This window comes from Pollicipes pollicipes, unplaced genomic scaffold (genome assembly GCF_011947565.3).
Source record: "Pollicipes pollicipes isolate AB1234 unplaced genomic scaffold, Ppol_2.1 Scaffold_3087;HRSCAF=3621_pilon_pilon_pilon, whole genome shotgun sequence".
Taxonomy (NCBI): Eukaryota; Metazoa; Arthropoda; class Thecostraca; order Pollicipedomorpha; family Pollicipedidae; genus Pollicipes; species Pollicipes pollicipes.
Window position 1 is genome coordinate 21,942,405 of NW_023596225.1, and position 13,172 is coordinate 21,955,576.

At 55.7% G+C, this 13,172-nt stretch overlaps 1 protein-coding gene across 1 annotated transcript; it reads left to right on the forward strand.

The window, feature by feature from the left end:
- The first annotated feature begins 295 nt into the window (after positions 1–295).
- On the forward strand, positions 296–5,865 carry LOC119089638 (BTB/POZ domain-containing adapter for CUL3-mediated RhoA degradation protein 3). The gene is made up of 6 exons (XM_037212425.1): positions 296–479; positions 1,670–1,813; positions 2,373–2,544; positions 2,892–3,094; positions 4,456–4,461; positions 4,642–5,865. Exons 1-6 carry the CDS (start codon positions 314–316, stop codon positions 4,890–4,892), a joined length of 942 nt encoding a protein of 313 aa, XP_037068320.1. The 5' UTR covers positions 296–313; the 3' UTR covers positions 4,893–5,865.
- Positions 5,866–13,172: the final 7,307 nt, after the last annotated feature.

Genomic DNA, 13,172 nt, shown 5'->3' on the forward strand with positions numbered 1-13,172 from the left:
AAATAATTGGGTATTATAATCATTCAAGTTTGGTGAAACAAAAATAAACGCAACGCTTACCTAGTCGCCACCAGGCGTGAGCTTTTCAATCGTTCTTGTCATGCCCATTGTATTGATTTTGCTTGGGTGTCTGTGTCTGGGGTGGGGAGACCGGGGCTATTGATCGCTACTTCCAGGCATTTGCTCGATCATATCGCTCGCTCTGGTGTGTGAACTGAATTGCCAGGTGGAGATTTTGGCTTGTGTAGTGAAAATTAAGAGCCCGTACTGCGCTGGTCGCTTGTGAATCCTTGTGCGGTGAACTGCGTCGGATATGTCGGGGGACCAAAGAACTATGATTAAGGGGTGCCCATCCCAATATGTGAAGCTCAATGTGGGAGGCACACTCTACTATGCCACTATTGGAACCCTTACAAAGTATGATAACATGCTCAAGGCAATGTTCAGTGGCAGAATGGAGGTTTTAACAGATGCAGAAGGTAAGTGACATAAATAGCATAGATGGGTGCTTTGTCAGCTTTCAGTCAGGTGAGAACTCTGTTTCAGTGGAAGGTGCTCTCACACTTACAAAGTAAAATAATGTGTTCCAACTGAAATTTTATGCAATCCACCATGTAACAGCTAGAAATGAACACTGCAAATGTGCTGCAGTAGTATGTACAAATATGATAAATGTCAAGGTACTGTCATTATACAGACAACCTGAACTGCCTGGTTGACTTAAAGGGATATGCTGCTATGTGTGGTTGGTGTCATTGAACAGGCCTTCTACCTTTGATCCTGATTTGTCCATGAAAAAAGATATTTTTTATTCATTCTTGCTTGGATGGATCTCAAGTTTATAGTCATTACAATAATTTAATATATGTAGGCTGTTCATTAGAGTGAACTTTTTCACTATTTCATACCCCTTCCAAATGACAACTACCTGATGATGGATGGCTTTTCTGTGTTAATATGTTTATTCCTCAGGCCTAGTCCACAGATTGCCCTGCCAAGTTAACAGCATGTTTTAGTGCTTTGGATGCTTAAATTCTGTGCATGTTATCTTGACACCCAATCTTTTACCTTAAATACTATACCTTCCTCCTGTTCCTTTTACAAATGGAGCCTTTACATCCTGTAATTGCTGGCATCTCATAAAAGGGTGTGCCACTACATGTGGGCAGTACCATGAAAAATGTGTTTTGCTGGATATCTATATTTTATCATAGGAATGGAGAAGCTATAAATTTGTTTTGATATGAAAAACATGGATTTTTATTTTACAGCAGTTGCACCAATCTGCTAGCTGCCAGCAAGATGGTGCAAATCTTTGGTGGGGCACAAAATAAGCTTAAGTTGGCACGCTTTAAAACCGCAACTGTCATCATCATAACAAACCAGAGTTTTAAAGTGTGGTATGCTACTGAGTATTTCAACCCCAGATGTCAGGAATGGACATATTTAGTTGTTGGTGGTTAGTTTGGATGCTCCATGACTTAGAGTAATCTAAGTACTGTCATACAGACAACCCCTTGACTTAGAGTAATCTAAGTCAAGGGAGATGCTTGTTTTGGCATTATGCTCCGGAATCTGTTCATTGAACCTGCACAGTGCAAGTCTGGTTGATATCCAGCTGTCACTGTTGTGTTGTGAGGTTGGTCAGCTGGTTTGACTGCCATGGCAGGATGGATTCTGGTGGACCGATGCGGAAAGCACTTCGGCACTGTGCTCAACTACCTGCGGGATGGCAGCGTCACTCTGCCCGACACGGCCCGGGAGCTGGCAGAGCTCTACACCGAGGCCAAGTACTACTGCATCCAGGAGCTGGGTATGGCAGCACGACTGGGCGCTGGGGGCGGTGTGTTGACAGTGGCTCACGTCCAGCCAGCGCCGTTGTCGGCCAGGCTGGCTGCCGGAGTCAGTGGCAGCCCCGGGCGGCTCTGGCCCGCCGCTCGGTGGCATCGGCCGCGACTCCCTGACGCCGCGGTCTCGAAGGAGGCCGCTGGGTTCCCACCAGCCACAGAGATACATCCTGGCCACTGCGGCCTCGCGGGTTATTTGTCTGGTCTCCGCTATCTGCCGGCATCAAGATCCTCCTTGTGAAGTGGGATCTGTATTGTCAAAGTTGCCGGCTTCTTGCTACTACTACCATTGTAATCTCGTGTTAGCAGCACAGAGTAGATGTTGAAGGGTCACACTACACAGAGTAATGTGACCTGGAGGTGTTCCAGCTCTTGGCAGTGGAGAGGGAGAAACACAGCACAGGCTCCCTGAATATAAGGAAAGGAGATGTGGCGTGTGTGGGTACTGTACAATCGAGCAGTCACCGCCTCTGAAATACCCCCTCCCCCTCCCCACACACCAATCGCTACCATCACCATCACCAGGCGAAGCATGCGACAGCGCGCTGAAGAAGATGACGGACCGCGACGTGCACCCGATCTGCCGAATTCCGCTCATCACGAGTAACAGGGAGGAGCAGCAGCTCATCAGCCAGAGCAACAAGCCTGTCGTCAAGCTGCTCATCAACCGCCACAACAACAAGTACTCGTACACCAGGTGGGTGATGCTCGGGCTGACTGAGCGGCGCGCCAGGCCCGGACCATCGAGAGGTCTGCGGCTCTGCCCCGGCACCACGTGAGGTCGCTCCGGACGTGGTCTGGTCTGGACATGCGTCGTGTCACTCTCGGCACAATCACCGCTTATAAATATCTCGTGTTTTAGCTGTTGTGCGTCTCTCGGTCGTGGATAAGACGGTGACGCTGACTGCCCGGTCTTTTAAAGTCACCGGACTACGGAAAGGGAACTTTTTGGAGCGTGAGGGATTGGCGCTTCGGGTTGAGGCGTGTCGGGCCTGCCATATTTTTTCCCAGGAGGCGTCACTGACTTGTCTCTGTGCCCGACAGCGCTTCCGACGATAACATGCTAAAGAACCTGGAGATGTTCGACAAGTTGAGCCTGCGCTTCAGTCATAGGGTGCTCTTCATCAAGGACGTGACGGCCACCAACGAGATCTGCATGTGGACCTTCTACGGGCGGGGCCAGAAGGTGGCAGAGGTCTGCTGCACGTCCATCGTCTACGCCACCGACAAGAAGCATACGAAGGTGGGTGGCGGTGGCCCCAGGGGTGCCCTTTGGTTGCGTTGTTTTTGTGAACTGGCTGGTGAGGAGGCGCGCGGTACTTGCGACGGAGAGATGGAAGGGCTTAGGCGGGCCGGCTACGCGACGCCGACAATAACTCTATCCACTCCCTCCTCGGCACAACAACGGAGGAGGGTACCCATGGTGCCGGGCGGTGTGGGCTATGTCGGTGACCGGTGGACGCGCGCTAACTAGGAGATGCGCTTATTGTACTTTGGCTTTCGTACAAGCAGGGTAGTGGGTCCACTACCGAGATATTATGGCAATGAAGCAAGAAAGTTGATAGCTGAAGAAAACACCGTAATCGATTATGCCGAAGGAGGTTAGAGAGATGCAAGAACAGACGTCACACTGCGGAAGGACAGCAGAAGTGCACTCAACTCTCACACGTTTAAAAAGCACGCCAATATCGAAAACGCCACCTTGTGGCATTCGTGAGCACTACAGTTGAGTGCCGTGGGCCCTGGCGTACGGCAGCACTGTCGGCTACGCTGCCCGGCCGTCCCTGGGGGTAGGGGTCGGTGTGATCGCCACTGGAGTGAAGGTGGCAACATGGAATGCTAGTTAGATCTTTCCGGTATATCGTTGGTTTTATGACCGTCTGTGCCATTTTGCACATCCCAATGTTCTCTTGCTTCCGAGAGGTGTAAAGTGAACATGCAGGATATAGGATCGACAGAAAATACTCCCGCAGTGCAGCATGCCATTCGATGCGATGCTTCGCTACGGCCCCGATTCTGCGCTCACGAAATAGTCGGCTTCGGGCGCGACGAGTCAGTAGTAGGGTTGTGAATGCAAGCAGCCCTATTACTCGCTCATCTTGCCCGCGGACGGCGCCTCGGCGGCGGCGCAGCGAATGTCAGGTACACGTGGTGGCCGCGGGTGGAGCCACTGTCGGCGTGGGGACAGGCTGCGAGCTTTCAGCGGACTGCGCGGAGAGCTTCAGCACTGGGAGGTCTTACCACTGTCATGGTTGTGATGCATTAGTCAACCCAGAACAGGTGAAGGAAAAGACAGCAGCGTGACCTGAAGGTGGTGTGTCGCCTATGTAGCGAAGGGGGAAGCACGCAGCACCTGCTCCCTGAAGATGAGGGGAAAAAATGTGACGCGTACGGACATTTCGCTATCCAACAACCGTGATTGCCAACTCCTCCCCCTCCCAGTTCTATCATTCTACAAACCCAATATTTGTTTTTGCTGTTGGAGGCTCTTCAGCAAATAGCCATGCCAGTCAGATCGCACGTCACCAGAACACTGCGTGCAAAAGCATAGGCTCCAGACGTACATCGAGACGGATGCTCACACACATGCGTCTATTCCAATAAGAAGAGTGTCACAGATCGTGTGAAGGAGTAATGCAGTAAACATTGGATCTTACTGGCCTGTTTCGGTAAAGCGAGTCGCTCGCGAGCTACCGACTGTTCGTTATAGCAGCGCTGGTCGGCGCCACAGCCGGGCGGACTGGCTGCCGGCCGCGCCCTCACGCCGCCGCCCGCTCCGCCAGGTGGAGTGTCACTGAGGCTCGCATCTACGAGGAGACGCTCAACATCATGCTGTACGAGGACTGCGACTCGCCTGACGCCGAGCTGATGCAGGCCACCGCCCGCCGGCCCGGCGCCTTCGGCTACACCAGCGACGACGAGGAGCAGACGGCCGGCGCCGGCGCCGGCGCCGGTACCGGCGCGCGCAGCAAGCACGGTCTCGAGCGGCTGCGCTCTAACAAGCAGGTGGCGCGCGCGACACCGGCGCCGCCACAGCCGCTCTGAGGTCGTGCCGGAGCCGCCACTGCAGCCGCTCTGAGGTCGCGCCAGTGGCGCCATGGCTGCTCTGAGGTCGCGCCGGGGACGCCACTGCTGATCTGAGGTCGCGCCGGGGGCGCCACTGCTGCTCTGAGGTCGCGCCGGGGGCACCACTGCTGCTCTGAGGTCGCGCCGGGGGCGCCACTGCTGCTCTGAGGTCGCGCCAGCGCCGTGTTCGCCTCCGCCGGTCGTGTGGCGCCAGCTCTCTTGAGTGGACGCGCGCTCGGGCGTAGCGCGCACCCCTCGGTCGGCAGGGGCGTTTGTATTCACAGGCGTGCGATAGGAGGGCGTGGTCGAGCCGGAGCCGGCCTGCGGAGCAGCGGTGTCGGGGCGGAGCGGCCGGCCGCGCCGTCCCGCGCCGGGCTCGTGCCCAGAACGGGGGCAGGCACGAACAGCTCCGGACATGCCATCAACTTTGTGCTCGGGCGAATGCAAGTGTTATCTCGACGGCTCTTGATCCCGCCCAAGTCAAGAGGCGGCGGTTGTCGTTGGAAGTGAGGATCGTGCTGTCACAACGGCGCGAACATGCCATTTTACCCCCTTCCCCCCTTACAATATGCCCGGCGTGATGTCACAATACTGCGCTGCAGCGTGTGCTGCGTGGGATGAAGATACTTAAGCTTTGTTATACGGATCGCTTGTCATGTTTACCGTGTCTGATGCCACTGTTACTGTTGACTGTGTCGCCGCGCTCCGGGCGGGGCGCCGTGGAGCGCGCCCGGCCGTGGTCGGCGAACGGTCCCGGTCGGGACATACGTAATCAAATGCTGCGAGCCGAGCGGGGCTCGATGCGCGCGCGTCCCCCCCCCCCGTGCCAGCTGTGATATGAAACCTAGCGAACCAGGGCGAAGGGAGACTCGTGGCCAGTCATCGTGATCGGAGCTGTGGTGTGCGACGTATTCATAATATATTACCCCAGCGCCGCTGGGCGTGGAGCGCCGCCGTCGAGTATGGAACGCCGCCGTCCGTGGATTCGGAGCACGGGCCAACGCAGTCTGGCTTGGTTTGTATTAGAGCCCTTTCGACCTGCAATGGTCATTTCAGGGCCATTGGATGAATGAGAGCTGAGGGTTGTGGGGCAAGATGACGTGAATCTATGAGTCCTCCGCTACGGAGCTTTAGCTCGCGCAGGAATCCTTGGTGTTGTGCGTGCACTCCGGCGGGGCTCTTACCAAAGGACACCGGTCCGCCCACTGCTGATGCATGCAGCTGGCTCCGCGTACACTGCGGGAATTCAGAATGAAGCGTGAGTGAGGAAAACAGTGCGGATGAGCGAAGCCTGTGTGTTGCTGGTCCAACCGCTGGCGCCGGTAATCAATACCCGCAGAGACTGGGTAAGGTGACGTTCGGTGGCGCGGCGGCGACATTGGTTGCTCGCTTGCTATATGCCTGGGCAATCGGAATGGTGCCGCTGTGTATGAGTGATGCGCCTCCGTGTGCCACCTCGACGGAGGCGGGGGGAGGAGATATCGCTGTCGGATCAACTCGCCCATCCCCGCTTCACAGTTAATCCGCGGAACTCCGGCGGTAAACGCACGAAATGAGACGGAAGCATTCTGCGAACAGGGAAGGCGTGGCTTCTGGGGAAGCGAGCGTCTAGTGGTCAGCCGCCTGAGAGCCGCGTGAGGTCGCGTTCGACCGCGGGGCTTACCGGCGACGGCGACTGGTAGAAAGGCCACTCCCGCGCCGTAATCGTCTTCCGACAACAATGCGTCCATAAAGTTGGAGGGAAAGCCTGGCTGCGAATCTGACGTCATTCGTTTTGCCACGTCTCGAGACGCTGGGATGTCACAGCCGGCGGCTCGTAAGCGGGCTGTAAATCATTGGCAAGCGTTGCCTTTGTCAACGCAAGCCTGCCAAAGCACCTAAGGTACATGAATAGTCACAGGCGGCGTCGGTCCTGTGTCAGCAACGTGTGGGACGGGTTTAGTCAGACCGTGACGTGCAGGCTTCGAGTCCCACGATGGGCGTTCGTGAGCTCAAGTCTGAGAGCAAAGCGTGTACCGCGGGCGGGCGCATAGCGTGGCCTGCGTAACGGACGACGACGCCGCAATGTTACCTGGGCCAACACTCGGTGAGCAGCTTGCCCATGTATGGCCAATGCATTCCGAGTCGCAATCCACAGCGAAGCTTCCGTGCACTAGTGTTGCAGTAGAGCACAGCTGCGGTGCTGTCCCGCTGCAACACCCGGAACCAATGGTGCAATGACCTCCCCGTCTGCTCGCCAGTTCGGCAGTTCGTCATGAGTGCCTGCTGGGCGCTAGAGGGCAGCCTTCCGGAGGGAGCGCGGCTTTTGTGCGTAGCCACGGATGGGCAGCGGGCCGCCGGGAATGTCTTCCGCGCCCAGTCGGCCTGATCCGGCTTTGGGCGACGTCGGACCGCAGAAGCTGCGTACCGGGCCGGGATTAGGTCCTCCGTGGGCGCCGATGTATCCGCGTCGGCATCCTGGTGGCGAGGGCGACCGTGTGGCATCCGCACAAGGTCGTGGTCGGCCGCTGACGCGGCGCTTCAAACGAACATCGCGTGCGCCAAATCCGCGGATGTAGCAGGCCGGGGAGCGGCCGGCGCTGGTTGTCGTGCTGGGCGCGGCCGTCGCTGGCTGTCGTGCTGGGCACGGCCGGTGCTGGTCTTGCTAGGCGTGGCTAGCGCTGCTTGTGCTAGATACGGCTGGCGCTGATTGTCGTGCTGGGCGCGGTCGGCGCAGGCTGTCGTGCTGGGCGTGGCCGGTGCTGGTTGTGCTGGGCGCGGCTAGCGCTGCTTGTCGTGCTGGACGCGGCTGGCGCTAGCTGTCGTGCTGGGCGCGGCCGACGCTGGTTGTCGTGCTGGGCGCGGCCGTTACTGGCTGTGGTGCTGGGCGCGGGCGGTGCCGGTCGTCGTGCTAGGCGCGGTCGGCACTGGTTGTCGTGCTGCGCGGCTGGTGCTGGTCGTCGTGCTGGATGCGGCCGGCGCTGGTTGTGTTGGGTGCGGCCGGCGCCGGTTGTCGTGCTGGCCGTCGTGCTGGGCGCGGCCGTCGCTGGCTGTTGTGCTGGGCGCAGCCGGCGTCGTCCGCTGAGAGCGGCCGTCAGTAGCGGCCGGAGTCTGACGTGGGCCGGCGCCTCGGCCGACCGCAGATCTGGATGACGTCCGCAGCTGAGCAGCGCGCTCAGGTGCGGCGCGGCGCCGCGCGCCGCCCCTTGTTTGGGTGTCCGGTCCTGTGTCTGCACGTGGGACAGCGCGACCGCGGCGGCGCCTGCCCAAGCCGCCTGACTGTAGGATCAGCCCAGATCTGAGCTGGCTCCTGCGTGGGGCCCTCCGGCCCTCTGTAGGCTCACCCATCCCCACAAACCAGCACGTGCCGCACATGTGGGCTACAAACGACCGGTATGGATCCTCCGCTCGTGCCGCCTGTCGCTCCATGGTGGGTGGTGTGGACCGTTGGGAGGCGCACGCCCTGATCGCACGGCGTACTGACCGGGGCGAAGAACGAGAGCGGTCAGTGTGGGTGAGGTTCTCAATCACATGGGTGCAATGCGTGGGCAGACGCCACTGGAATCTGCTTATCATATAACAGCGTGGGAGGGATTGGCCTTGGATTGCGTCACGCATTTTTTACCGTTTTCAAGCGTATCTCCCCTGGAACGTCACGCACCGATTATGCTGGGCGACTCGCTCCCCCGGCCTCTGCTTACGATGTGTTACGCGTAACGTCCAAAAAGGTAACGTCCGTTTGGCCCTAATCGAGCTGGAGGTTCGACACAAACACGGGCCTGTAGCTTGCTCCGATGGGAGCCAGTGGTATCTGGCCTTAGGGTTTTGATTTATGCTTTCAGATTTTAGCAGGAGTAGCAACATAATTCAAGCGAAACGTTGGCTGTCCAAAAAATTTCCATCCCTGGTTACGCTTCCGTTACGCCGCCCCCCCCCCCCCCCCATGCGAAACGTTGTTCATGTAGGACTCGAATGCATATATTTAAAGTGCATTATTTACAGATTTATGTGTACACGCTTGCGGAATGTAGCTTTCTATGAAGCAGCATGTAGTACTGGGACGGCAGCTAGCCAAACAAAGAAGGCAATAGTGTACTCCGCTGGAAACCGCTCAGTTGACCTTCGTCAAAGTCAAGGTCAGAAGTTCATCGAGCTATACCGCACGTGTTGACGTTATCGTCTTCTACTCACACCTTTCGCTATCTGTGGATGTTGCCTGTTCTCAATCAACCAGTAAGCTCACTTGACAATCTACCCTGGAAAGGGGCTGTCGCCGCTGGAGCGGGGGGGGGGGGTGATGCACATAGTCAACCAGTGCCAGTGCCACTCCCCCCCTCTCTCTCTCTCTCTCTCTCTCTCTCTCGCTCTCTCTCTCTCTCTCTCCTCTCTCTCCTCTCTCTCTCTCTCTCTCTCCTCTCTCTCTCATCTCTCTCATCTCTCTCTCTCTCTCTCTCTCTCTCTCGCTCTCTCTCTATAAATATATATTCGTCAGCATCATCCACATCACAGAGATTTCGTGATCCCAGTTCTTAACTGATTTTTGCGGCAAAGGGGCTGGTTGACCCTAAGTACTGCATAACAAAAGCCGTGTGTCTATATGTGTAGTGATTTGCTTGGATGTTGGCCCAGCAGGAAGCTGGATGACCTGCAGTGATGTCGGGAAGGATTTGCGGTTTTGCCGATCAGTGAGCCACCAAAGGCATAAGGTAATTCCAGTCTATGGGCCAACAGCAAGACGTGCCAGCCTGCTACTTGGCAAACTGCACGTATTGTGAAAGACAAGCACATGACAAGTACATGCAAATCACTGGCGGCATAACCTGTCCGCTCAACTGCTGCTTTCCCGTTAACCTGCCTTCATGTCACCCATTTCGCTCGTCGTATCGCAGAACGACCCCGATTATTTCCACAGGTGCGCAGGTGCAGGTGCAGGTGCAGGTGCCCTTTTGTGCTAACTAAAAAAAGAAGATGGTTGAGATAAAGATGTCTCTGTAAGAAAAATGTCCCTGAGAGATTTGATACCAAATCGCACCCCATACATTTTGCTTTGCTTGAGTCACACCCCTAACATTCAGATGGTACAACTCATAGCTTCATAATCGGTCTACAGCTTCTGCAAACTAAACCAGACTTTGGTGTTGACCAAGCACTCGGGTGGAAGGTCAATTGCAACCCTCCCTTCAGGTTTTTCAAAATATCTTCCGAACCGTGCGGCGTAGCCGCGTCAAACTTCGGCAAACCTTTTCAACAACTTGATAATTACATTCAAATTTACGTCATATCGTATCACCAAAATTTGTTCTCGCCCTCATCTATCTTGACTGTGAAAGCGAGAAAATCGGCGCTCTGCGACTCGTCATTGCTGGCCAATGTTCCAGATCATCATGTCTTCTTTGACGATATAAATAAACAGTAGGTATAGTCAAGTTCCTACGTAAACTTCAATGCCTTCATCAATACCCGTGGTCTGTTCAATTGTCATTGAGGTTGAGTGTGACGTCAGCGAAAACTTGACGCCAGTGTCAAGTTAGCTGAACAGGCTGTTATAATCATGAATATAAGTGACAGATGTGTTAATGGCACACCCGATGACCGTTGAAGTGCTGGTCACGACAGGTGTTGAAATTCCCGGGAAAAAGTGCTGCATGCCTATACTTTATCATAACTGGGATGTTTGAGCACGATGTGTACGTGCTATACTGACAAAATGAATTTAAATGAAAGCGTCCAGGGGTATCGACTTTGATGTAATAATCCCAACTGACGTCATATTACATTTTGAACCTACCAGATAACATGCTTGCACTCAATCCGCCTTCATCTGTGACACTGAAACTGGGCAGAACTGGCCACCTTAGATGAGATCTGTCTCCGTTTTATCCAGCCCGGCAGGCTAGTCAATGGGGATCACGTAAACAAAGGCTGACACAACTTCTCAAGATGCCGTCGGATGTCCACCGCACAGTCGATGAATACACTACTTTCAAGGACGATGTGATGCCATTCGGGAACGTTGGTACTACTTGAACGCTGGTCGGGGACTACTCGTCACACGACTTTAGAAGTACAGATGCAGAGAGCCGAATATTTCCGAAGAGGACCGCACGGCCGCCTGTCCAACACCCGCGTCGCCGCTGTCTTCGACGGAGCGTCGCCATCGAGCCGTGATGACTGGCGGCCCGCGGCCGACCGGCCGATGACGCCGGCCGGGTGCCGCGTCACATCCACCCGGTGCCGGCTCGCGGACGGACCGGCCGGACACCGGCTATGCGGTGCAAACACACCGGCTGCGCGCCACGGCCGGACACCGGCCCCGCGGAGCAAACACAGCGGCTGCGCGCGGCGGCCGGTCTGATCGACTGGTCACGTCAATCGCTGCCGTCGCCGCTGCCGGGTGTCGCAATCGCAGCTGAGCCTGGGAGCCGTCCGCGGCGTCGCAGGCGCGCGGATTGATCAGCGGTGTCGCCTGCTCGTCCGAACGGAACTACCGTCACGGCTCCCGTACAAACTGGCGCTCCTGTCTGCTCTCACGGCTCCCGTACAAACTGGGGCTCTCATCTGCGGCCGCGGCTAAAAAACAAACAAACAAACTGGCGCTTCTGTCTCCCATCACGGCTCCCGTACAAACTGGGGCTCTCATCTGCCGCCGCGGCTAAAAAAAACAAAAAACAAACTAACGCTTCTGTCTCCCATCACGGCTCCCGTACAAACTGGGGCTCTCATCTGCCGCCGCAGCTAAAAAACAAACAAACAAACTGGCGCTTCTGTCTCCCATCACGGTCCCCCGACAAACTGGGGCTCTCATCTGCCGCCGCGGCTAAAAAACAAACAAACAAACTAGCAGTTCTGTCTCCCGTCACGACTGCCGGACAACCCGACGCTTCCGTTTCCCGTCACGGCTCCCGTACAAACTGATGCTCCAGTCTGCCGTCACGGCTCCCGTACAAGCTGGCGCTCTCGTCAAAGCTGTTTGCTCGCACGTCGCGGCGGGCAGGTGAGGCAGGCGTGTGCAGCGTGGTTCCCCGGTCAGTGGCCTGCTATAGAAGCGCAATCGTCCGCCGGACTGCCCCAATGTCGGTGATTAATGAGTACACGCGCAACTTCAATGCAGCCGGGCTGTCAGCCCTGGTTCCAATTAACTTGCCTACCTGGTCAGCACAGTGACGTCAGCAGTACGTCACGTACTCAGGACGCGACGCCGTCGAGGCAGCCAATCCGGATGGGCATTTACGAGCGCGGACGCGCCTCGACAACGGTCCCCCGTTTTAGCGCGCTGTGCGGGTACAGACTGAGGGAGTGGCCTAATGAGTTTAAGAGGTCATTGTGTCCGACCGCAGCGTCTTCCGCGGACAGGAAATGCCGGGGTAGGCTTTACGGCTGCAAACATCGCGAGTCATCGCATGCGGAGGAACCAGACGAGAGAGAGAGAGAGGAGGGAGAGGGGGAGAGAGAGGAGAGAGAGAGAGGGAGAGAGAGGAGAGAGAGGGAGAGAGAAGAGAGAGGAGAGAGAGAGAGAGAGAGGAGAGAGAGAGGAGAGAGAGAGAGGAGGGAGAGAGAAGAGAGGAGAGAGAGAGAGAGAAAGAGGAGGGAGAGAGAAGAGAGAGAGAGAGAGAGAGAGAGAGAGACCTGAGCTGAATGCTCCCACGTCAGCTCCCGCGACCCTTCATCTGCAGGTTTAGTTGTGTTTTAATCCAACCAGTGCATGGGTTCAGTTGGTCCTCCGGTTCTAAGCGTCTGCATTACCCCGGAGACCAGGTGATCTTCCAATCTTCCAAATCGGATTGAAATGTGAAGGGAATTCACTCGCCATCGCAGCTGGTGCACGTCCTGTGGTCTCTTCCCCCCCCCCCTCACCTGCATGCTGTACGTGCTTACCATTTTACTGGATGTATGTTATGCTGAACAAAGCTATATACGCTGCATACCTATTGTGGAACAGACACTTACTTGCAACAAGTACATCCAATACCATTAACATTACATCACACATGCTCACAAGCTCACTCAAGTACATCCAATACCATTGACATTACATCACACATGCTCACAAGCTCACTCAGAGCCAACAAAAAAACTTAACAGTGAAGAAATAATGGCAGCTTATAAAAACTTATGAAAACACACTAATGTTGTACAAAACAAATTACAACTGGGACTGGGACGGAACTGGAACGACGAACGCATCCCTGGTTCACTGAGCCGAACGCTACATCTAATTAGAGAGGGTGTTCCACATGCAAATGGAGTTTTGAACTGAACAAGTCATCTGGAAGATCATTT